Source organism: Bufo bufo, chromosome 8, assembly GCF_905171765.1.
Source record: "Bufo bufo chromosome 8, aBufBuf1.1, whole genome shotgun sequence".
Classification (NCBI taxonomy): domain Eukaryota; kingdom Metazoa; phylum Chordata; class Amphibia; order Anura; family Bufonidae; genus Bufo; species Bufo bufo.
The window spans coordinates 51,125,510-51,151,430 of NC_053396.1; the positions used below are offsets into that span (position 1 = coordinate 51,125,510).

Genomic DNA, 25,921 nt, shown 5'->3' on the forward strand with positions numbered 1-25,921 from the left:
ATTTTTACTTTTTTTGTTATTAATCGAAATTTAACGATTTTTTTGCAAAAAAATGACATTTTTCACTTTCAGTTGTAAAATTTTGCAAAAAAAACGAGATCCATATATAAATTTTGCTCAAAATTTATTGTTCTACATGTCTTTGATAAAAAAAAAATGTTTGGGTAAAAAAAAAAAATGGTTTGGGTAAAAGTTATAGCGTTTACAAACTATGGTACAAAAATGTGAATTTCCGCTTTTTGAAGCAGCTCTGACTTTCTGAGCACCTGTCATGTTTCCTGAGGTTCTACAATGCCCAGACAGTACAAACACCCCACAAATGACCCCATTTCGGAAAGTACACACCCTAAGGTATTCGCTGATGGGCATAGTGAGTTCATAGAACTTTTTATTTTTTGTCACAAGTTAGCGGAAAATGATGATTTTTTTTTTTTTTTTTACAAAGTCTCATATTCCACTAACTTGTGACAAAAAATAAAAAGTTCTATGAACTCACTATGCCCATCAGCGAATACCTTGGGGTCTCTTCTTTCCAAAATGGGGTCACTTGTGGGGTAGTTATACTGCCCTGGCATTCTAGGGGCCCAAATGTGTGGTAAGGAGTTTGAAATCAAATTCTGTAAAAAATGACCTGTGAAATCCGAAAGGTGCTCTTTGGAATATGGGCCCCTTTGCCCACCTAGGCTGCAAAAAAGTGTCACACATCTGGTATCTCCGTACTCAGGAGAAGGTGGGGAATGTGTTTTGGGGTGTCATTTTATATATACCCATGCTGGGTGAGAGAAATATCTTGGCAAAAGACAACTTTTCCCATTTTTTTATACAAAGTTGGCATTTGACCAAGATATTTATCTCACCCAGCATGGGTATATGTAAAAAGACACCCCAAAACACATTCCTCAACTTCTTCTGAATACAGAGATACCAGATGTGTGACACTTTTTTGCAGCCTAGGTGGGCAAAGGGGCCCATATTCCAAAGAGCACCTTTCGGATTTCACAGGTCATTTTTTACAGAATTTGATTTCAAACTCCTTACCACACATTTGGGCCCCTAGAATGCCAGGGCAGTATAACTACCCCACAAGTGACCCCATTTTGGAAAGAAGACACCCCAAGGTATTCCGTGAGGGGCATGGCGAGTTCCTAGAACTCGCCAAAGGTGCTCTTTGGAATGTGGGCCCCTTTGCCCACCTAGGCTGCAAAAAAGTGTCACACATCTGGTATCTCCGTACTCAGGAGAAGGTGGGGAATGTGTTTTGTGGTGTCATTTTACATATACCCATGCTGGGTGAGAGGAATATCTTGGCAAAAGACAACTTTTCCCATTTTTTTATACAAAGTTGGCATTTGACCAAGATATTTATCTCACCCAGCATGGGTATATGTAAAAAGACACCCCAAAACACATTCCTCAACTTCTCCTGAATACAGAGATACCAGATGTGTGACACTTTTTTGCAGCCTAGGTGGGCAAAGGGGCCCAAATTCCTTTTAGGAGGGCATTTTTAGACATTTGGATACCAGACTTCTTCTCACGCTTTGGGGCCCCTAAAATGCCAGGGCAGTATAAATACCCCACATGTGACCCCATTTTGGAAAGAAGACACCCCAAGGTATTCAATGAGGGGCATGGCGAGTTCATTGAAAAAAAAAAATTTGGGCACAAGTTAGCGGAAATTGATTTTTTTGATTTTGTTCTCACAAAGTCTCCCTTTCCGCTAACTTGGGACAAAAATTTCAATCTTTCATGGACTCAATATGCCCCTCAGCGAATACCTTGGGGTGTCTTCTTTCCAAAATGGTGTTATTTGTGGGGTGTTTGTACTGCCCTGGCATTTGAGGGTCTCCGCAATCATTACATGTATGCCCAGCATTAGGAGTTTCTGCTATTCTCCTTATATTGAGCATACGGGTAATGAGATTTTTTTTTTCCGTTCAGCCTCTGGGCTGAAAGAAAAAAATGAACGGCACAGATTTCTTCATTCGCATCGATCAATGTGGATGAAAAAATCTCTGCCAAAAAAAGAAAAAGGAGGGGAAAGGCGTCTGCCAGGACATAGGAGCTCCGCCCAACATCCATACCCACTTCAGCTCGTATGCCCTGGCAAACCAGATTTCTCCATTCACATCAATCGATGTGGATGAATAAATCATTGCGGAGATTTTTTTTTTTATATATACAAAGTGTTTGCCAAAGTATATGAACACCGCCACCTCCTCAGCTCATATGCCTCGGCAAACATATCTTTTACTGCAGAGGAGAAATCTCGTCTTGCAGGGCCGCATACACCGACTTGCGTGTAATCTGACAGCAGCGCAATGCTTCTGTCCGAATGCACATCAGTGCTGCAGCTAGTCGATCGGTTGGTCCACCTGAAAGGTAAAAAAAACAAAACAAAAAAGAAAAAACCAGGCCGCAAAGCAATAACTTTATTAACTTTAGAACAGAACATATTAACTTTTTTTAACTTTTTTAACTTTTTTACTTACCGGTAATTTTTTTTTTGTTTCGTTTTTTTTACCTTTATAGAACAAACCTCTCCTTCCCCATGGGACAATGTGCAAAGCGCAAATCGCCCAAAGATGTGGCGAAGTACGTTATGCACTTTATCCCAGGTGAAAGGAGAGGTTTGCAGCAGCTGAGAGTAAAAGGGCCCTAATAGCCCTGTGTGCCTGTCCTGTGAGATGCAATCCCTATGCTAGGTGTACCTGTGTGTGGTACTTCCGGAAACACTCACCAAAGCATAGGGCAGGGTGGTCAGGACAGTCAGGACAGAAATAGCGGGTGTCACGCCTTATTCCACTCCTGCTACAGACACGACATCTTTTTCGGGGTGACGGTTGGGTTGAGGTACCAGGAACGACACTGGGGAAATGTCGCTCGTGTAGACGGCTAACTACACTGGTGGATGGGGCCACGGAACCTCCTGGGTAAAGGAGGTTCTCGATGATCTCTTCCTGGAATTTGAGGAAAGATCGTGTTCTCCCAGCCTTACTGTAGAGAACAAAACTATTGTACAGCGCCAATTGAATTAAATATACAGACACCTTCTTATACCAGCGTCTGGTTCTGCGGGAAACTAAATACGGAGACAACATCTGGTCATTGAAGTCCACCCCTCCCATGAGCGCATTATAGTCGTGGACACAGAGGGGCTTTTCAATGACACGGGTTGCTCGCTCAATTTGGATTGTCGTGTCTGCGTGAATGGAGGAGAGCATGTAAACGTCACGCTTGTCTCTCCATTTCACCGCGAGCAGTTCTTCGTTACACAAGGCAGCCCTCTCCCCCCTTGCAAGACGGGTGGTTACAAGCCGTTGGGGAAAGCCCACGCGACTAGTTCGCGCGGTGCCACAGGCGCAAATCCGTTCTAGAAACAAATGCCTAAAGAGGGCCACACTTGTGTAAAAATTGTCCACATAAAGATGGTACCCCTTGCCGAATAAGGGTGACACCAAGTCCCAGACTGTCTTCCCACTGCTCCCCAGGTAGTCAGGGCAACCGACCAGCTCCAGGGTCTGATCTTTTCCCTCATAGATCCGAAATTTGTGGGTATAGCCTGTGGCCCTTTCACAGAGCTTATACAATTTGACCCCATACCGGGCACGCTTGCTTGGGATGTACTGTTTGAAGCCAAGGCGCCCGGTAAAATGTATTAGGGACTCGTCTACGCAGATGTTTTGCTCGGGGGTATACAAATCTGCAAATTTCTGGTTGAAATGGTCTATGAGGGGCCGAATTTTGTGGAGCCGGTCAAAAGCTGGGTGGCCTCTGGGACGGGAGGTGGTGTTGTCGCTAAAATGCAGGAAACGGAGGATGGCCTCAAATCGTGCCCTGGACATAGCAGCAGAGAACATGGGCATGTGATGAATCGGGTGCGTTGACCAATATGACCGCAATTCATGCTTTTTTGTCAGGCCCATGTTGAGGAGAAGGCCCAAAAAAATTTTAAGTTCGGAAACTTGGACTGGTTTCCACCGGAAAGGCTGGGCATAAAAGCTTCCCGGGTTGGCGGATATAAATTGTGTGGCATACTGGTTGGTCTCTGCCACGACTAAGTCCAAGAGCTCCGCAGTCAAGAACAGCTCAAAAAATCCCAGGGCCGAACCGATTTGAGCCGTCTCAACCCGAACTCCAGACTGGGCGGTGAAAGGGGGAACTACAGGTGCGGCTGAAGTTGGTGACTGCCAATCAGGGTTTGCCAGCACCTCAGGGATTCTAGGGGCTCTACGGGCCTGTCTGTGCGGTGGCTGCGACGGGGTAACTAGTGCACGTGCCACCGTACCAGCTTCAACTGCCCTTCTGGTGCTCGCCACGTCACCATGTTGTACGGCAGTGCTGGTACTAGGTCCAGGGAGGGCTGCGCTGCTGGTGTATGCCTCACCACGTGATCCGGCAGCGACAGCCCCACTCTGCTGCTCTTGAAACGGATCCTGCACAACCTGTGGTCTAGCGACACGGGGCTTGGTACGCCTGGTGCTATCAGGGACCTCCACCTCCTCGTCCGAACTTTGGGTCAGAGAGCCACTGCTTTCTACAGGTTCATATTCTGACCCGCTAGATTCGTCAGATGAGGGTTCCCATTCCTCATCCGACTGGGTCAGAATCCTGTAGGCCTCTTCAGAAGAATACCCCCTGTTTGACAATTTGGACTACTAAATTTAGGGGTATTCCCTGAGACTACCCAAGAAAAAAAGCAAGCCTGTCTTACAAAGGGGAGGCTAGCGAAGTACCGGAGGCCGCTGCGGTTGATAAAAAATATCAAAACTGATTTTTTTATCGCCGCAGTGCGTGTAAAATGAATGTGCAGTGATCAAAAAATATATATTTTTTGTCACTGCGGTGGGGCGGGCGTGGGTGAACGCACGTGTGGGCGACCGATCAGGCCTGATCGGGCAAACACTGCGTTTTGGGTGGAGGACGAACTAAAGTGACACTAATACTATTATAGATCTGACCGTGATCAGTTTTGATCACTTACAGATACTATAAAAGTACAAATGCTGATTAGCGATACGCTATTCAGCGAATAAAAGTGACTGCGGTGCGGTGGGGTGGGCGCTAACTGACGCTAACTACCTAACCAAGGGGCCTAAACTATCCCTAAAACCTAACAGCCAATACTAGTGGGAAAAAAAAAGTGACAGTTTACACTGATCACTTTTTTTCCTTTCACTGGTGATTGACAGGGGCGATCAAAGGGGTGATCAAAGGGTTAATTGGGGTGCAGGGGGGTGATCAGGGGCTACAGTGAAGTGTTTGGTGTACTTACAGTTCAGTCTGCTTCTCTGCTGGATCCAACTGATGAAAAGGACCAGCAGAGGAGCAGAGAAGCCATATAACAGATCATATTTACTAATATGATCTGTTATATGACTTTTGATTGGATTTTTTAAAAATCGCCAGCCTGCCAGCCAATGATCGTTGCTGGCAGGCTGGTGACGAACTTCTTCTTTGAATTTTGCCGGCCCGCGATGCGCATGCGCGGGCCGGCTTGGAGCGAAATCTCGCGTCTCGCGAGATGACGCGTATATGCGTGATTGTGCGCAGCGCTGCCACCTCCGGAACGCAAATCTGCGTACAGCGGTCCGGAGGTGGTTAAAGGGGTTGTCCAAGTTATTTTTTTGTTCTTTCTAACTAGGAAAATATAAGAACTTTACAATTAACTCACTTTATCTGCAGTGCCTGGTTTATCAGATTTGACTAAGGGTCACATGACCTGTAATGTCAGCGTCTCTTCCTGCTCTGATAAAGTTCGTTGCACAAGCCTCTAAAAAGAGACGTCACTGTGCTGGCCACGCCCACCTCCACTACCGAGCTGTCTGCTCTCTCCTAGGATTCTTAACCCCTTTAGCTGTACAGACTGGGTAGCTGCAGGCAGTGACAATTCTGGTCACAGGAGCTGACAGACTAGAGAGGACATTGCACAAGAAGGTAGGGGGAAGATCATGTGAGTATTAGCAGTGTCATTATACAGGTGGGACTTGTAGTTCTACACTTACAAGTTGCTGTTGATTCACCCAGCACTCAGGGCAGCTATTGTATCCACCCCCTTAGCAGTGTCATTATACAGCTGAGACTTGTAGTCCTACACATACAACATGCTGCTGAGTCTCCCAGCAGGCAGACATGTCACTCAGGGCAGCTCTTGTATCCACTCCCTTAGCAGTGTCATTATACAGCTGGGACTTGTAGTCCTACACATACAACATGCTGCTGAGTCTCAGACATGTCACTCAGGGCAGCTCTTAGCAGAGCAGGGGGAGGGGCAGAGGTTGTTGTTATTGCATGTAAACAAAAGGCCAGAAGAGAACCAGGGAAATGAGGAAATATATATATATTTTGGCATAAAACTTGCTTAGCTTAGTTACTGTATATATTGCTGCCCATCAGATTTTCAGTACTATATTTTTTTTTTTCATAACTCGGACAACCCCTTTAAGGACAGCCAGGTGCTGCCAAAACCCGGTCCGGCACTAAAACTTCGTTCCGGTTTTTGACCTCACTTGGTAGGAAAATACCTGCCTTGCCAGACACAACCCCCTCACTGTGTCACAATATATATATATATATATATATATATATATATATATATATTGTGGGGATCCGCTCTGGTAGGCAGTGGTAGCGAGTGCAGTATAGAGGCAACACAGACCGGTCTTGGTGTAAAACACAATGCTTTGTTTATTCACACGGTGCATATTTGTGAAAGACGGTGCAGTTCATAGGGAGGGTGGTCACACACAGCAAAAATAATAGTTCAAACACAGCAAGTCCCTGCTGCAGGCTACTTGAGGCCTGTTTCAGTCACATAAAGCAAAGTCTATTTAAAGCCAGGAGTAATGTCACCTTTTCTCCTTGGTGAAGTAAGTCCATGGGTCCTGCTTCTAGCCACAGGACACGGATCCCTCCTGGATTCAGCTACGGGTCCCTGCCCACTCCTTTACAGGCCTCAGCACACAGCCCAGCTCACCTCCACTCCTTACTCTCACAGCCAGAGAACCCAGAAGCTCCACACTGTGCACCACACCCTTGTGCTGGTCGGGTTTTAACCCTTCCCTGCAAAACCTGGCCTGGACCGTGGGAAGACAGGCACCCGCCCGCATATCTGCCTGCTCCCAATAAGAGCCGGTCCGGATCCGCTGTTAACAGCGTAACCGCTGCAAAATGCACTTTTCCGGCTCTTACTCCACCGGGGCCAGGACCCCCGGTGGCACGTACCTCCCGTTTACCACCACCCCAGGTACTCTCCTACAATATATATATATATATATATATATATATATATACACTGCTCAAAAAAATAAAGGGAACACTTAAACAACACAATGTAACTCCAAGTCAATCACACTTCTGTGAAATCAAACTGTCCACTTAAGAAGCAACACTGAGTGACAATCAATTTCACATGCTGTTTTGCAAATGGGATAGACAACAGGTGGAAATTATAGGCAATTAGCAAGACACCCCCAATAAAGGAATGGTTCTGCAGATGGTGACCACAGACCACTTCTCAGTTCCAATGCTTCCTGGCTGATGTTTTGGTCACTTTTGAATGCTGGCGGTGCTTTTACTCTAGTGGTAGCATGAGACGGAGTCTACAACCCACACAAGTGGCTCAGGTAGTGCAGCTTATCCAGGATGGCACATCAATGTGAGCTGTGGCAAGAAGGTTTGCTGTGTCTGTCAGCGTAGTGTCCAGAGCATGGAGGCGCTACCAGGAGACAGGCCAGTACATCAGGAGACGTGGAGGAGGCCGTAGGAGGGCAACAACCCAGCAGCAGGACTGCTACCTCCGCCTTTGTGCAAGGAGGAACAGGAGGAGCACTGCCAGAGCCCTGCAAAATGACCTCCAGCAGGCCACAAATGTGCATGTGTCTGCTCAAACGGTCAGAAACAGACTCCATGAGGGTGATATGAGGGCCCGACGTCCACAGGTGGGGGTTGAGCTTACAGCCCAACACCGTGCAGGACGTTTGGCATTTGCCAGAGAACACCAAGATTGGCAAATTCGCCACTGGCGCCCTGTGCTCTTCACAGATGAAAGCAGGTTCACACTGAGCACATGTGACAGAGTCTGGAGACGCCGTGGAGAACGTTCTGCTGCCTGCAACATCCTCCAGCATTGGGTCAGTAATGGTGTGGGGTGGCATTTCTTTGGAGGGCCGCACAGCCCTCCATGTGCTCGCCAGAGGTAGCCTGACTGCCGTTAGGTACCGAGATGAGATCCTCAGACCCCTTGTGAGACCATATGCTAGTGCGGTTGGCCCTGGGTTCCTCCTAATGCTAGACAATGCTAGACCTCATGTGGCTGGAGTGTGTCAGCAGTTCCTGCAAGACGAAGGCATTGATGCTATGGACTGGCCCGCCCGTTCCCCAGACCTGAATCCAATTGAGCACATCTGGGACATCATGTCTCGCTCTATCCACCAACGTCACTTTGCACCACAGACTGTCCAGGAGTTGGCAGATGCTTTATTCCAGGTCTGGGAGGAGATCCCTCAGGAGACCATCCGCCACCTCATCAGGAGCATGCACAGGCGTTGTAGGGAGGTCATACAGGCACGTGGAGGCCACACACACTACTGAGCCTCATTTTGACTTGTTTTAAGGACATTACATCAAAGTTGGATCAGCCTGTAGTGTGTTTTTCCACTTTAATTTTGAGTTTGACTCCAAATCCAGACCTCCATGGGTTGAAAAATTTGATTTCCATTTTTTTTTATTTTTGTGTGATTTTGTTGTCAGCACATTCAACTATGTAAAGAACAAAGTATTTCAGAAGAATATTTAATTAACTCAGATCTAGGATGTGTTATTTTTGTGTTCCCTTCATTTTTTTGAGCAGTGTATATAAATATATAGAGAGAGAGAGAGAGTAGGGATCTTCCCCAATATTAGCCTTCAGATAAGAACACAGCAGCAGCCTTTTAGCTGTGAAAGCAAAGCAACGGTTGTCTTTTATTCTTGACTAGGGATGACCAACCAGTGGCCCTCCAGCTGTTGCAAAACTACAACTCTCAGCATGCCCAGATAGCCTACAGCTATCAGCCAACAGGAGGGCATGATGGGAATTTTAGTTTTACAACAGCTGGAGGGCCACAGGTTGAGCATCCCTGTTCTTGACAAAACAGTAAGGTAGTAAACGACAGTGACCGGCTTGCTCCAGCCGTCGTTAAAGAAACAATAAAGTCCTGTATCTGTAGCACAACACAGGTATTGTTTTGCACAGTGCTGTAACCCCACAGGGTGTATGTGGACCTCGCTTTGTCCTCAGTCTTTCAGGCACTGCAACTCCAACTCAGACTCTGATCCCACACAGCCCTCCACAGAGCTCCACAATCATAGTGGTAATTACCCCCACCTGACACTGCTGGCTGACTTTTGTAGGCCAGTCAAAACCTGGCCTGGAACGTGGGGAGTAGTCACCCACCCAGCACTATAACTACTTCTAGTAAGAGCCGTCCCGGATCAGCTATTCACAGCTATACTAAATAACAAAGTGTCAACCACCTACTGCCACTGACACCTGAAATACTGGCTCCTACTTCACCGAGGCCAGGAACCTCGGTGACACGTATCTAACATCAACGATAGTCCCTTGTGCCTTCCTACATACCCCCCCCCCTCTCTGCCTAAAGTCGGGGGTCTGTGCAACTTAAGCAAGCATGCAGTGTACTCTAGACAGGGCACCTGCATTCCCTTGCAACTTGCCTTGCCAATGCTCCACAGAAAACCTAAAATCTGTAGAGCCAGAAACCAGCGGGTGATACGGGCATTGTTACCCTTTTTCTCCCTTAGCCATTTCAAAGGGGCATGATCCGATACCAGCTTAAATTTCCCCCCAAGGATGTAGTTTCGGAGGTAATCAAGCGCTCACTTAATGACCTAGCATACTCTCTCAATTACAGAATAATTCTGCTCTGCTGGGGACAGCTTTCTGCTGAGATACACAGGATGTTCCTCCCCATTTATGACCTGAGACATCACTGCCCCTAGGCCCACCTCTAATGCATCTGTCTGAATGATAAACTCCCGGGAGAAGTCAGGAGCTACCAAGACTGGCTGTCTACAGAGGGCCGACTTAAGCTTCTGGAAGGTTTCTTCAGCCTTGGGGGACCGCTTGATCATGGCAGACTTTCCTCCCTTTGTAAAGTCAGTCAGGGGTACTGCTATTTCAGCGAAATTGGGGACAAATCTCCAATAATATCCCACATTACCGAGTGTAACAGATCTCCTGGCACCCCGACTGGGTACCTCCGTTGATGGATGCTCCTAGTGCTTCCCGAAGACTCCAAGCACTCCACTTGACACCGTAAGCACTGCCGACCCCACGAACCACCGCAGCTTGGTTGGGATCTCGCAGTCTTCTACCCACGCTGCACCTACGACAAGGCTTCCAGGTTCTAGTGGGTGAACCTCTCCTTAGCCAAGAGAGCGAAACAGGAACAGGAACAGCTCTTACAAGAGCTAGGGATTATACTCTGGAGAGTATAATTGTAGCGGAGTAATAGTATAATCCACGGTGTCTCCGCTGGTAGTCCTATCCAGCATACAAGATATGGGTAGCATGAGTATAATCCCTTTGTCCCAAGAACTGGCCGACACACAGTCTAGGAGTTAACCACCCTTTTATTGAAATGTAAATGTTTATATACAAGTCCCCATGCACGGGGTTTCCATAATGGCATTCCAGGAGTTTCCACATGCAAGGGGTTTCCATAATGGCATTCCGGAGGTTTTCCCCTAGGGGACTCTGTGGAAAACTTAACCTGCCATGCTATTCCCTCAGCTGAGGGGGGGAGGGGATGTGTGGCATACACATCTGTTTGTGAAACTAGCATAGGAATGCTCTCAGTCTTGTACAGTGTAAAATTGACACATGAACCCAGTCTTTGATATACTGAAGTGGCTAGGTTTGTTACAATAATGATTATAGCAATCCCCAGAGTGTAGTTCTCCAATCCCCCAAACATGAGCCCAGACTTCATGAAGGGTAGAACAGGACACTTTAATGGGGCAACATGTCAGCCTTTTATGCAGGTCTTCAAGCAAGGGACACTCCCATGGGGGACTCTGTGGAAGACTGAGACAGTTTCTTACATAAACCAATCACAAGCAGTTTACAGGCAGAAAACACACACATGTGATACAATTAATCAACACAATGGGATAACGTAATCACTCACAGGCAGAAGCTACACACTCTTCCCTTTGTAGAATAATGAGCCGGGGGAGGTGGTCGGTGGTTGGTAGATTCCTCTACCGAACTAATAAAACATAACATGGCCTATAATACTCTACACATAAATCAGGGTTAATAGTTCCTTATAACCCCAAGTGACTGAGGGGGGGATCTCCATAGTTCTAGGTCCATAGTCCATAGGAAGGAGGTTAGCCCTCAGGCTTCTCCAGCAGCCCCAGTGACGGTTCAGTCCGTCACACCAAGAAATGCCTTAACCTGTTTCTTTGTAAGTGGGTGGGGACATTCTTGGATAGGTTCCACCTTATTTACTTAGGGTTTTATCATCCCTCTTCCCACGATGTACCCCAAGTACCTGGCCTCTTCCAACCCCATGGCACACTTACTTGGATTTATAGTGAAGCCGGCCTTTATTAGCGCATCTAGGAGGCTTAATTTTTACTGAGGTGACTCTCCCAATCATGACTGAAGATCACTATGTCATCCACGTAGGTTGCCGCATATTCCCTGTGTGGGCTTATGATCTGGTACATAGCCCTCGGAAAAGTGGCAGGGGCCCCATGCAAACCAAATGACATCCTTATGTACTGGAAGGACCCTTCTGGTGTGGAAAACGCTGTCTTTTCTCTAGATTCTTTCGATAAAAGAATTTGCCAATACCCCTTGGTAAGATCTAGGGTAGTTATGTAGCGAGCTGGCCCTAGTCTCTCAATAAGCTCATCCACCCGGGGCATGGGATATGCATCTACCTTGGATACCTCGTTTAATTTGTGGTAGTCGTTACAGAATCGCCACTCTCCATTGGGCTTTGGGACTAGCACTATGGGACTGGACCACCCACTTTTAGATTCCTCAAGCACCTCCAGCTTTAACATTCTCTGTACCTCCTTGGAAACTACCTCCCTACTGGCCTGGGGAATCCTATACGGTTTTAAATTTACTCTTGCATGAGGCTCCGTGAGAATCTCATGTTCCACGACATTGGTTAACCCTGGTGTTTCTGTAAACAAGTCCCTATTCTGCTGCAACAGGAGTTTGCATATTTTTTTTTGGGAGCGGGACAGGGCTTCTGCAATCTTCTCATTCTCTATAGTGGCGTCTGGTTGGGTCATCAGACAATGGGATTCAGGAGGGTCCCTATCTTTCCATGGCTTAAGCAAGTTGATATGATAAATCTGATAGGGCTTTCTCCTACCTGGCTGATGTACCCCATAGATAACTTCACCCACCCTCTCAACTATCTCATAGTGTCCTTGCCATTTTGCCAGGAATTTGCTCTCCACTGTGGGCACTAGGACTAGAACCCGGTCCCCTGGACTAAACTGTTTAAGACAGGCCAACCTGTTATATATTCTAATTGGTATTGTATAGTGGGCACTCAAATATCTGTTGCTACACGTTGGGTACAACACATTTATTATTTAAGATTCAATTGCATATCATTCAATTACAATATTCTATCATATAAGACAATGTATATCTTAAAAATTCATAAATTCTAAATCTACAGCATTCCTATAAGTCAATATATAATCAAATAGAGCATCTTATATTCTCCATAAAATCCCTTAAAAAGTTCCTTTAAAAAATTTCCACACTAGTGAATGCGGTCTATAAGGTGCAATTGATAAGATGCAGGTATTGTATAGCACTCTTTGTGCTGTATAAGTGTCTTTCGTAGGTTAAAAGTCACAGTATAGCAATGTTAGGGTAGTATTCACAGATCAGGGGTTTTGTTATATGCAGTATATTGTTGATACTTACTGCTTGTTGTTCACTCTTTTGTGTATCTGACTGTAATGGCGTCCCACTACACGTCAGTTCACTCACCCCTATTTTTCTGCCCGATGGCGCGCATGTGCCTGCAGTTTTCCTTGAGCGCTGTTGCTGCGTTGTTCAGTGGAGTTCTTCCAGTCTCTGTTCAGCGTCCCACGTGTTAAGAGTGTCTCACGTGATCGGAGCCTAAGGAAGTCTCACGTGACCTGTATTTCGGTCAATTTGTTTAATTTGAATATATTGTATTCTGGAGGCGGTACCAACCTCCGTACATACGAATATTTCCAAAGTTGTTCCTATGGAATTTTTCGCATTAATCTGCTGTACAGCGTCTTCTTAATAAAAGGATGTCATCCGCTCTTGCTATACGCGTTTCGGGGTTACGTACCCCTTCATCAAGCTACTGTTTTGCCCACTGTGGTCAGAGGCACAGAGATATGCAGTGCGCATGCGCCAATTTCACACCAGTAACTGGTGCATGCGCACTCCATATCCCTGTCCCTCTGCCCACAGTGGGCAGAACACTGCGCATGCCCGGGCTCGGCAGTGATGCGCGAACAGCCTATAGGGAAATATGATGTCAGAGCCACAGGGCTGGCTTGAGCTTACTGAGGGGTGGAGTTAGGCGCGAGTTAAGCGGAGGAACTTGGGCACTTTCAGAAAACTCTCCGCCCCTGGGCACTTACGACCGCTCATTAGCATATGATAAAAAAGACTTTTTGGGCGATTTAAAGCATCAGAAGAACTAACCACGGGTAACATCTGTGTCATGTCTTTGTGCCCCACTAAACAATGTCACCTGTTTGAAACCGGTCAGGTAGGTGACAGACTCCCTTTAATGTTATCAATCCCTGATAACACCTCCCTCCTGTACTGATAGCTCTTCATAGGAAGTGAATAAAGCAGAGATATAAATGTATATATCACAGGTTTTACTTAATCTTTCCCCACAAAACTATATATCAATCTACTCAGTCTTTCCTGCTCTATAACATGGTGCTGTCAGAGTGCATTGCATTTTTTGGTGACTGGTCTTCTTTAAACATATTTTATTGGGATTTTATGTAATGGACTAACACAAAGTAGCAAGTATGTGTGAAGAGAAAAGAAAATCATGCATGGTTTCCAAAATTTTAAAAAAATAAAAAACTGAAAAGTGTGGTGTGCATTTGTATTTATCCCCCTGTACTCTGATAACCCTAAATAAAATCCAGTGTGACCAATTGCCTTCATAATTCAACTAATTAGTAAATAGAGTCCGCCTGTGTGTAATTTATTCTCAGTATAACTACAGCTTTTCTGTGAAGGCCTCAAAGGTTTGTTAGAGAACATTAATGATCAAACAGCATCATGAAAACCAAGGAACACACCAGACAGGCCAGGGATAAAGTTGTGGCCAAGTGTAAATCAGGACTCTTAGTTAGTTGTGTACTCCACAAACCTGGCCTTTATGGAAGAGTGGCAAGAAGACAGCCATATTAAAAGCAAGCTATAAGCAGTCCCGTTTGCAAGTAGCAAGCCATGTTGGGGACACAGCAAACATGAGGAAGAAAGTTACAGGATTAGTATTTTTGCCCCACTGTTTTACCTATTTGCTGCTTTGCAGATTTGATAGTACTGTGCAAGACCACGATGAGCTATGTATAGCTTAGATTGCATGCTTAAGGTTTTGAATGGCAGGCTTTCTGGTTGGATGCTCCTGACAATAAAAGCTCTGCAAAAAGGTATGCTGCTGTCAGCAGTTTAGCATGGTCAAAACTAGTGACAAACTCTGTGATATCAGTGAATCACAGAATGACTTGGACTTTGTTAATTTTGAAGTGCTAGGATGCTGAGTATTTAGAACTTTTGGTTTCTGTTTTGTTCTTTTCTTAACTATAATTTCACCCTAACCGCAGCTCTTTATGGAAGAGGTCAAGTCTCGAGGTCCTTATATATATTCTGTACTTGAATCTGCTCAAGCCTTCCTCACACAGCATCCTTTTCAAGAAATAGAAGAGGACACACCTACATTAGCCAAAGGTTGGTACCTATAATATTTTTCAGTAATATCCTGCTAATTTAATTTCTAACTTAAAGAGGTAATCCGGGAATTATTTAAAATGGCCTCCAGCAACCTGTCCTACAATGTGAGCAGGACTGAATACCACTAATTGCAGAGCTGCCTAGGTGTGTGAGGGGGCATGACCTCACTATACACTATACTGCTCTACAATAGATGGTAATGATGTGATCCTGCCTATGATATGCCATCATGGCTGAGCACACTGACAGGAAAAAGCAGCAATATGTAGTATATGCAAGAGCCAGAGCGTAGTATGTAGTGTGGCCCCACCCCCTCACACCCTTAGGCAAGTGCTGCTCACATTCTCACAGAACAGGTTGTTGGAGGCCATTTTATGTCATTCCCTGAGAACCCCTATCTGTCAGCATGATTAACCCTTTTACACCATGCATACTGCCTGGTAGAGTTGATCATGCTGAGTAAAACAATACCTTATTGATGCCTCTATATTGCCCTGGTTTGAGAAAAGTCTGTTTTTATTCATATGTAAATTACCTTCTTTGAGCACCAAGATGTCATCCAGAGCCCTCGGAGCACCAGTTTGTCAGCACCCTTCAGTTATGGCCACTCCCCCCTTCTCCTGTATTGACAGGCCCAGACATGCTTCAGGGCCCTGTCTTATCGCAGCCGTGCCTCTGTTCCCTGTCTCTGCTTGCTTTCAGTAGGTACAATGATGCTTGAAAGTTTGTGAACCCTTCAGAATTTTCTATATTTCTGCATACATTTGACCTAAAACTACATCAGATTTCACAGAAGTCCTAAAAGTGCACTCCTGTACATTAAAATTACAACACCAAGACGGAAAGTCATGGAGTTATGGAAATCACAGGATCAGAAGATATGTTAATAATATGCAAATAATAAAAAAATGGAAACGTCTTGATTTATTCAGTATCAGGTATGAGTGAAACACACAGAAATATGTGCACTTACACACCTTGGCAGGCTACCATTGAGGGTATTAATGGTTTCGGAGGAATGTTCTGCCACACTGAATGCACCTGGGAACACAAATCATCAAGATCCTCTGCGGGCAGCTCCCTTTGCTGTTGCTGACCAATGATGTTCCAGATGTGCTTGATTGGAGACAAGTCTGGAGACACTGCAGGTCACAGTAGCACGTTTAGGCCACGCAGGCTGCTCGCAGTAGCAAGATCAAAGTACAGTCTGGCCTTGTCCTGTTGAAAAACAGATCTTGCGACACTTTGAAGAAATGGCCTTATGACTGGTTCCTTGGCCAAACGCCGAACTGTTAAGATGGATTTACATGGCCCAAATATCAGGCAGATTATCGGGAATGAACGTTCCTGCAAATGCTTGTAACCAACAATCTGCCCATGTAAATGTGTCGGCGATCACCCGACAAACAAGCAAAGCGCTTTGTGCAGGCACATCAATTATCATTTCTGGGCAGTAGATTGTGCTGTCTAAACATCGATCTGCTGCCCAGAAACAGTGCAGCTGTATGAGGTACAGCGATCACAATAGCTGTGAAGAAGATCGGTGCATGTAAATGCAGAGGTCTCCTTCACTGAATGAACAGCCAATTGTCCCAATAATTGGCTATACATTGCAGCGTGTAAACCCGCCTTTAGTTTACCTGAAATAAAGACTAGAGGGGTCCAGCTAACGTACAGTATACCACCCCACAACATATTACATATCGTGAAGGTATGCATTGGGCACAAAATGGCACATGAAGCTGTGTTTGTAAGACATTTACTATGTAGGAGCTTAAAAAAGGGCCAGAAGGCCAATTAAAGAGACTATGATCTCGACTGACAAGACTGTGATGTCTACTGTGCAAAAGAAACATGGATGCTAATTTTGAGAGTCTGTCTTTGAAAAGTAAGAGAGGGACACCTGAAGCTGGGGGTGCCGGGTGTTGGACCCCGGCCAATCTGTTATTAATGACCTATCCTGAGGTTAGGTCATCAATATTAAAATCGCAGAAAACACCTTTAAGAAAGCAGATTAAACATGATAAATATATGTCATGAAATGGTAGGGAACAGCGCAGCCCTGTGCTCCACCCACACCACTGTCACTACCTACTTGTATGATCCATCCTAAGGGACAGCCCACAACTGGACAACAGTCCCTTCTTAGCTAAGTGCTGGGGCCTAAACCAGACAGGCAAAACCAGTACCAGATCAGGATCCAAAATCTGATACAAGTACACAGCAAAGTGAAACCAGGAGCTAATGTCAGAGACAAAGTCAGCAGGCAAGGTCACAACAAGCAGAGTCAAATACCAGGAGGTCAGAGAAATAGACAAAGATCCAGAGTACCAAAGGCACAGCTAGCTATCACGGTACCGTAACAGGTTCCCCAATCTCAGCGTGGGAACACTGTTACAGACGCTGAGATGCTATGGTCACATTTGACCACGGCATCAAAGTGTTAAATGTATGCAATCAGCCATAGGACTGATTGCATACAGTCGCCACAGGTCTCTGCTGTTTGAAACAACAGAAACCTATTGGCTATAGCACCCACATTTTAAAGTGTACATGTACGGCGAATAAAGGGATCCCTTTGCTGTATGCCCCTTTGGCACAATTATTATCTACAGGCCTAGATGAACTGGCAGGGGATCAATATTGGAAAAATAATAATATTTGTTATCTTGCACAGGTCGTTGGGAATGGGTAAATTCTTTCTTTCTCATAGTTAGTACAAAGGGAAAATATATCTAATATATCCTGGATTCTGTATTTTCAGTTATGTTCGGGACTTTCTAGCATAAAAGAGAAAAAAAGATTTATATAGACACTTCCATTTTTTTGCATGAGTTAATAGTAAAGTCAGCACAGAGGGTTAAGATCTCTCAATGTTATAAATATCTACTTAAAGCACGTTTACTAATGTACAGTTGCAAGAAAAAGTATTGGTCATAAAATGTGATCTGATCTTCATCTAAGTCACAACAAAAGACAATCACAGTCTGCTTAAACTAATAACACACAAAGAATTAAATGTGACCATGTTTTTATTGAACACACCATGTAAACATTCACAGTGCAGGTGGAAAAATTATGTGAACACTTGGATTTAATAACTGGTTGAAGCTCTTTTGGCAGCAATAACTTCAACCAAACGTTTCCTGTAGTTGCAGATCAGACGTGCACAACGGTCAGGAGTAATTCTTGACCATTCCTCTTTACAGAACTGTTTCAGTTCAGCATCATTCTTGGGATGTCTGGTGTGAATCGCTTTCTTGAGGTCATGCCACAGCATCTCAATCGTGTTGAGGTCAGGACTCTGACTGGGCCACTCCAGAAGATGTATTTTCTTCAGTTTAAGCAATTCTGTTGTTGATTTACTGCTATGCTTTGGGTCGTTGTCCTGTTGCAAAACCCATCTTCTGTTGAGCTTCAGCTGGTGGACAGATGGCCTTAAGTTCTCCTGCAAAATGTTTGATGATAGCAATGCGTCCAGGCCCTGACGCAGCAAGGCAGCCCCAAACCATGATGCCCCCACCATACTTCACAGTTGGGATGAGGTTTTGATGTTGGTGTGCTGTGCCTCTTTTTCTCCACACATAGTGTTGTGTGTTTCTTCCAAACAACTCAACTTTGGTTTCATCTGTCCGAAGAATGTTTTGCCAGTACTGCTGTGGAACATCCAGGTGCTCTTGTGCAAACTGTAAATGTACAGCAATGTTTTTATTGGACAGCAGTGGCTTCCTCTGTGGTATCCTCCCATGAAATCCATTCTTGTTTAGTGTTTTACGTATCGTAGATTCGCTAACAGGGATTTTAGCATATGCCAGAGACTTTTGTAGGTCTTTAGCTGACACTCTAATATTCTTCTTCACCTCATTGAGCAGTCTGCACTGTGCTCTTGCAGTCATCTTTACAGGACAGCCACTCCTAGGGAGATTAGCAGCAGTGGTGAACTTTCTCCATTTATAGACAATTTGTCTTACCGTGGACTGATGAACAGCAACGCTTTTGGAGATGCTTTTATAACCCTTTCCAGCTTTATGCAAGTCAATAATTTTTAATCACAGGTCTTCTGAGAGCTCTTTTGTGCGAGGCATCTGTCACCGCCAGTTCTGTGAGAAGGTGTGGCAGACGTCCTTCTCTACCTCTTGCATGATGTTCTTTGTTTTGGTTTCACTTTGTCATCTCCTTTCCTTCTCCCAGGTGTCACCTATTTAGACTAATCGTCTCCCTTTATATTCCCTCCCATACTGCCTCACTTTGCGGTTTATACTACTTCCTGGATGAAGTGTTCACTGCTGGAGGCTGCTGCAGCTGTTTACTCAGATAAATCTTTTCATGTATTGTGTTTCCTTGCTGACTTGATTCTAGGTGACCCTGACTCCGTCCGTATTGAGTGCAGTGAGCCGGTGGTCGTGTCCCCTCACTATTATAGGGTTTTCAGGTGTCACACAGTCTTAGGTACATGGGCATGCAATCGTCTACCATTGAGACCCTTGCATGGGCATAGCAGTCAGGGAGAGCTCTTAGGGTTTTATAGGGCTCACCTATATGCTCCTTAGTTTGGGATCAAGCCAGTCGGACATTTATTCATAAGTTCCAGCTATCTGCAACAACATCCGTGACATTATAAACCGCCGTAACCGTCTTAAGCATGGATCCAGTTTCAGCCTTGATTGACCGCATGCAAGGTCTTTCGCTGGAGGTAGCAGATCTCCGTAAAACTGTGTCTCAGTTTCAGGTGACCGGTTCTGCTGGCGTTCATGAAGTTTGTTCTGAGCCTAAGATCTCGCTTCCGGATACGTTCTCCGGGGGTAGTGAGAATTTTGTTCGCTTTAGAGAGGCTTGCAAACTCCATTTTTGCCTACTTCCCCATTCCTCTGGTAATGAGGAGCAGAGGGTGGGGATCATCATCTCGCTGCTCAGGGATAACGCTCAGTCTTGGGCCTTTTCGCTGCCGGTGGGGGCACGGCCCCTCCGATCGGTGGATTAATTTTTTGTAGCCCTGGGGCAGATATATGATGACCCGGATCGTATTGCTCTGGCTAAATCTAAACTGCGTCTTTTATGCCAGGCAGGGTAAACAGTCCGCAGAGATATATTGTTCTGAATTTCGGAGATGGGCAGCTGATACTGGTTGGAATGATGCTGCACTCCGAAGTCAATTTTGCCATGGTCTTTCGGAAAGATTGAAAGATGCATTTGCTTTTCATGAGAGACTAGCCTCGTTAGAATCTGCCATGTCTCTAACTGTTCGTATTGACAGGCATCTTAGAGAGAGAGAGGAGACTATTCCTTCCTGTCATATTCAGCCCAAGGACAGTGGGGCTGTCTCATTCAGTGCGCAGGGGTCTCAGTCTCTCTCAATCCCCTCTGAGGAGGAGGCCATGCAGCTGGGTTTGCTTGCCTCTGATAGTAGAGGATTCAGCTCTCAGAGGAGGGTTTGTTTCTGTTGTGGGGGTATAAATCATTTGGCTAATGTTTGCCCCTCTAGGAGATTCATGGAGTTTTCTGAGGGTAATAAAAAAAAAAGAAAAAGAAAAAAACCCTCTAAAAACTTTCCATTTGCTACTATTGGCAAGGTTGATGCGGAAATTGAAGGTTTGCCGTTTGCTTGTAGTTCCCGTTTTCTCCTACCTGCCAGGGTGGCGCTAGACAGCAAGAACATTGTGAGATTTTTGTAGATAGTGGAGCAGCTGTCAATCTCATTGATAATCAATTTGCAATAACGCATGGTTTCCAGGTATGCACTTTGGAAAAGGATATACCTGTTTTTGCTATCGATTCCGCTCCACTTTCTCAAAGATCGTTAAAGGGCATAGTTCACAATATCCGTTTTACTGTGGGTGACGTTCATGTTGAGGATATGTCATGTTTCGTCCTAAGCGGATTACCTACTCCTCTAGTGTTGGGGCTACCCTGGCTAACTAAACATAACCCCACCATTGATTGGCAAGCAAGGCAAATAAATGGTTGGAGTGAGTTTTGCAGAGAGAATTGCCTCACGGCGTCTCTTTCAGAGGTTTGTACCAAGACTGTACCATATTTTCTCTCTGAATTTTCAGATGTGTTTTCCGAGAGTGGTGTCCAGGAGTTGCCCCCTCACCGGGAGTACGACTGCCCTATTAATCTCATCCCAGGCGCCAAGCTTCCAAAATCAAGTTTATACAATCTCTCCCAACCTGAAAGAGTCGCTATGCATACTTATATCTCTGAGAGCCTGAGAAAGGTACACATCCGACCCTCGAAGTCACCTGTTGCCGCTGTTTTTTTTTTGTTAAGAATAAAGATGGTTCTTTAAGACCTTGTCTGGATTTCAGGGAGCTGAACCGTATCACAATTCGTGACCCATATCCGCTTCCTCTGATCCCGGACCTGTTTAACCAGATTATTGGGGCTAAAGTTTTTCTAAGTTGGATTTAAGAGGGGCATACAACCTAGTCAGGGTCAGGGAAGGGGACGAATGGAAGACGGCCTTCAATACCCCTGAGGGTCATTTCGAGAATTTGGTTATGCCCTTTGGTTTGATGAATGCTCCGGCTGTCTTCCAACATTTTGTCAACAGCATTTTTTATCATTTAATGGGGAAATTTGTTCTGGTGTATCTAGATGACATTTTGATTTTTTCTCCTGATTTCAAGACTCATCGGGACCACCTACGTCAGGTCTTGCTGATTCTGCGGGAGAATAAATTTTACGCTAAACTGGAAAAATGTGTGTTTGCAGTTCCGGAGATTAAATTTCTTGGTTTTCTTCTCTCCGCTTCTGGTTTTCGCATGGACCCTGAGAAGGTCCGCGCTGTGCTTGATTGGGAGCTTCCTGAGAATTAGAAGGCGCTGATGCGGTTTTTGGGTTTTGCCAATTATTACAGAAAGTTAATTTTGAATTATTCCTCTGTTGTTAAGCCACTCACTGATATGACTAAAAAGGGGGTAGATTTTTCCTCGTGGTCGGTAGATGCGCTTAAAGCCTTTTCTAGTATCAAAGAGAGTTTTGCTTCCGCTCCCATTTTGGTACCACCTGATGTCTCTCTACCTTTTATTGTTGAGGTGGACGCTTCTGAGGTGGGTGTGGGTGCGGTCTTATCTCAGGGTCCCTCTCCTGCCAAATGGCGACCATGTGCCTTTTTCTCAAAGAAACTCTCCTCTGCAGAGAGAAATTACTATGTGGGAGATAGGGAGTTGTTGGCCATCAAATTAGCTTTTGAGGAATGGCGCCATTGGTCAGAGGGAGCCAGACACCCTATTACCGTGTTTACCGACCATAAGAATCTGGCCTACTTGGAATCGGCCAAGCGTCTGAACCCGAGACAGGCCAGATGGTCTTTGTTCTTTTCTAGGTTTAATTTTGTTGTCACGTTCCGCCCTGGGGTTAAAAATGTGAAGGCAGATGCCCTGTCACGTTGTTTTCCGGGAGGGGGGAACTTTGAAGACCCGGGTCCCATTTTGGCTGAAGGGGTGGTCATCTCTGCTCTTTATCCTGATTTGGAGGCAGAGGTTCAGGCAACCCAGGCAGAGGCTTCTGATCTTTGTCCTCCTGGGAGGTTGTTTGTGCCTCGCTTTACGACACAAGGTTTTTAAGGAGCACCATGATACTGTCCTTGCTGGGCACCCGGGGAGTAGAGCCACAGTGGATCTCATTGCTCGGAGATTCTGGTGGCCGGCTCTTCGTAAGACGGTTGAGGGTTTTGTGGCAGCCTGCGAGACCTGCACTCGTGCCAAGGTCCCTCATTCACGGGCATCGGGTCCTCTCCTCCCGTTACCCATTCCTTCCCGTCCTTGGACGCATCTGTCCATGGACTTCATTACGGACCTGCCTTGTTCCTCCGGGAAGACTGTGATTCTGGTGGTAGTGGACCGTTTTAGAAAAATGGCGCGTTTCATTCCCTTTCCTGGGTTACCCAATGCTAAGACATTGGCGCAAGCGTTTGTTGATCACATTGTTAAATTGCATGGCATTCCTTCAGACATCGTTTCTAATAGGGGCATGCAATTTGTTTCCAGATTCTGGAAGGCCTTCTGTTCTTGCTTGGGGATTCGGTTGTCATTCTCTTCTGCTTTTCACCCGCAGTCGAATGGTCAGACGAACGCGTCAATCAGAATCTGGAGACATATCTGCGCTGTTTTGTGGCGGAGAATCAGGAGGATTGGTATTCTTTTTTGTCCCTTGCTGAGTTTTCTTTAAATAACCGTCACGCCAGGAGTCTTCTGATAAGTCACCATTTTTTGGTGCATATGGGTTTCATCCGCAGTTTGGGACATTCTCTGGAGAGGGGTCTTCTGGTTTACCTGATGAGGAGAGATTTTCCTCGTCTTTGTCATTTATTTGGCAAAAGATTCAGGGTAATCTGAAGAGGATGAGTGAGAGATATAAGCGTGTGGCGGATAAGAGACGTGTGCCTGGTCCGGACCTGAATGTGGGTGATCTGGTGTGGTTGTCTACAAAGAATATCAAACTGAAGGTTCCCTCCTGGAAGTTGGGTCCTAAGTTTATTGGGCCTTACAAGATCTTGTCCGTCATCAATCCCGTTGCCTTCTGTCTTGATCTTCCTCAGACTTGGAAGATCCATAATGTTTTTCACAGGTCCCTATTAAAACCGTGTCAGACGCCATGACGAATGTGAGCATTTGCCCACTCAAGTCGGTTACGACGACGAACTGCAGTCAGGTCCAGACCCCAATGAGGACGAAGAGCATGCAGATGAGCTTCCCTGAGACGGTTCCTGACAGTTTGTGCAGAAATTCTTTGGTTATGCAAACCGATTGTTGCTGCAGCTGTCCGGGTGGCTGGTCTCAGACGATCATGGAGGTGAACATGCTGGATGTGAAGGTCCTGTGCTGGTGTGGTTACATGTGTTCTGCGGTTGTGAGGCCGGTTGGATGTACTGCCAAATTCTCTGAAACTCCTTTGGAGATGGCTTATGGTAGAGAAATGAACATTCATTGCACGGGCAACAGCTCTGGTAGACATTCCTGCAGTCAGCATGCCAATTGCATGCTCCTTCAAACGTTGCGACGTCTGTGGCATTGTACTGTGTGATCAAACTGCACATTTCAGAGTGGTCTTTTATTGTGGGCAGTCTAAGGTACGCCTGTGCAATAATTATGCTGTCTAATCAGCACCTTGATATGTCACACCTGTGAGGTGGGATGGATTATCTCAGCAAAGGAGAAGTGCTCACTAACACAGATTTAGACAGATTTGTGAACAATATTTGAGAGTAATGGGTCTTTTGTGTATGTAGAAAATGTTTCAGATCTTTGAGTTCAGCTCATGCAAAATAGGAGCAAAACCAAAAGTGTTGCGTTTATATCTTTGCTCAGTGTATATATACAGTACAGACCAAAAGTTTGGACACACCTTCTCATTCAAAGAGTTTTCTTTATTTTCATGACTATGAAAATTGCAGATTCACACTGAAGGCATCAAAACTATGAATTAACACATGTGGAATTATATACATAACAAACAAGTGTGAAACAACTGAAAATATGTCATATTCTAGGTTCTTCAAAGTAGCCACCTTTTGCTTTGATTACTGCTTTGCACACTCTTGGCATTCTCTTGATGAGCTTCAAGAGGTAGTCCCCTGAAATGGTTTTCACTTCACAGGTGTACCCTGTCAGGTTTAATAACTGGGATTTCTTGCCTTATAAATGGGGTTGGGACCATCAGTGGCGTTGAGGAGAAGTCAGGTGGATACACAGCTGATAGTCCTACTGAATAGACTGGTAGAATTTGTATTATGGCAAGAAAAAAGCAGCTAAGTAAAGAAAAACGAGTGGCCATCATTACTTTAAGAAATGAAGGTCAGTCAGTCAGCCGAAAAATTGGGAAAACTTTGAAATTAAGGGCTATTTGACCATGAAGGAGAGTGATGGAGTGCTGCGCCAGATGACCTGGCCTCCACAGTCACCAGACCTGAACCCAATCCAGATGGTTTGGGGTGAGCTGGACTGCAGAGTGAAGGCAAAAGGGCCAACAAGTGCTAAGCATCTCTGGGAACTCCTTCAAGACTGTTGGAAGACCATTTCAGGGGACTACCTCTTGAAGCTCATCAAGAGAATGCCAAGAGTGTGCAAAGCAGTAATCAAAGCAAAAGGTGGCTACTTTGAAGAACCTAGAATATGACATATTTTCAGTTGTTTCACACTTGTTTGTTATGTATATAATTCCACATGTGTTAATTCATAGTTTTGATGCCTTCATAGTCATGAAAATAAAGAAAACTCTTTGAATGAGAAGGTGTGTCCAAACTTTTGGTCTGTACTGTATGTCGCAGGGAAATGATGAAAATTGAGATTTGATCAAATCCCTAAGGGAGATGATGAAAATGGAGATTTGATCAAATCCCTTAGGGAAATTATGAATATGGAGATTTGATTATATTTGAGGTCAAGGATTTAAGAAATGTTCTTGTGAACAATCCAAAATTCAATGTAAAACAAAAAGATGTGCCTGTAAAAAAAGTAACATTCTTTGTAACTCGAGATGCCACAAATCAACAACGTGTTTTAATAAAAATGAATGAACATTATTATTTATTAATTACATTCACTAAAAATGTTTGAAATTTCACAAAAAATATCCTTTTTGTTTTTAAAAATATCAGCTTAAGTACCTATTTCTTACAATATTATTTCATATTATTATTATATTATCAAAAATTTTAAACTTTTCACTAAAACAGTTAAGGGATTTGATGATCAAATCACTTACTTTCTTTAATAATTTGTGTTTCAATGAATATTGTTGTATTAACTACTCTACATTTATTAATGCATGGTTTACTAAAGTTTAATAAATACTTTTAAGTTAGTTTAATAAATACTAAGTTAGTTTAATAAATACTTTTAATATCTAAATAATATTATTTCATATTATTATTATATTATCAAAAATATTAAACTTTTCACTAAAACAGTT

General features: G+C 44.7%; 1 protein-coding gene across 1 annotated transcript in view; it reads left to right on the forward strand.

Annotated features, from left to right (window-relative positions):
• DRP2 (dystrophin related protein 2) overlaps positions 1–25,921 on the forward strand; it is a 406,196-nt gene that overhangs the window by 83,977 nt on the left and 296,298 nt on the right. Inside the window, exon 4 of the mRNA XM_040405377.1 lies at positions 14,881–15,004. Within this exon, the coding sequence (XP_040261311.1) occupies positions 14,881–15,004 (124 nt within the window). The remainder of the gene's footprint in view (positions 1–14,880; positions 15,005–25,921) is intronic.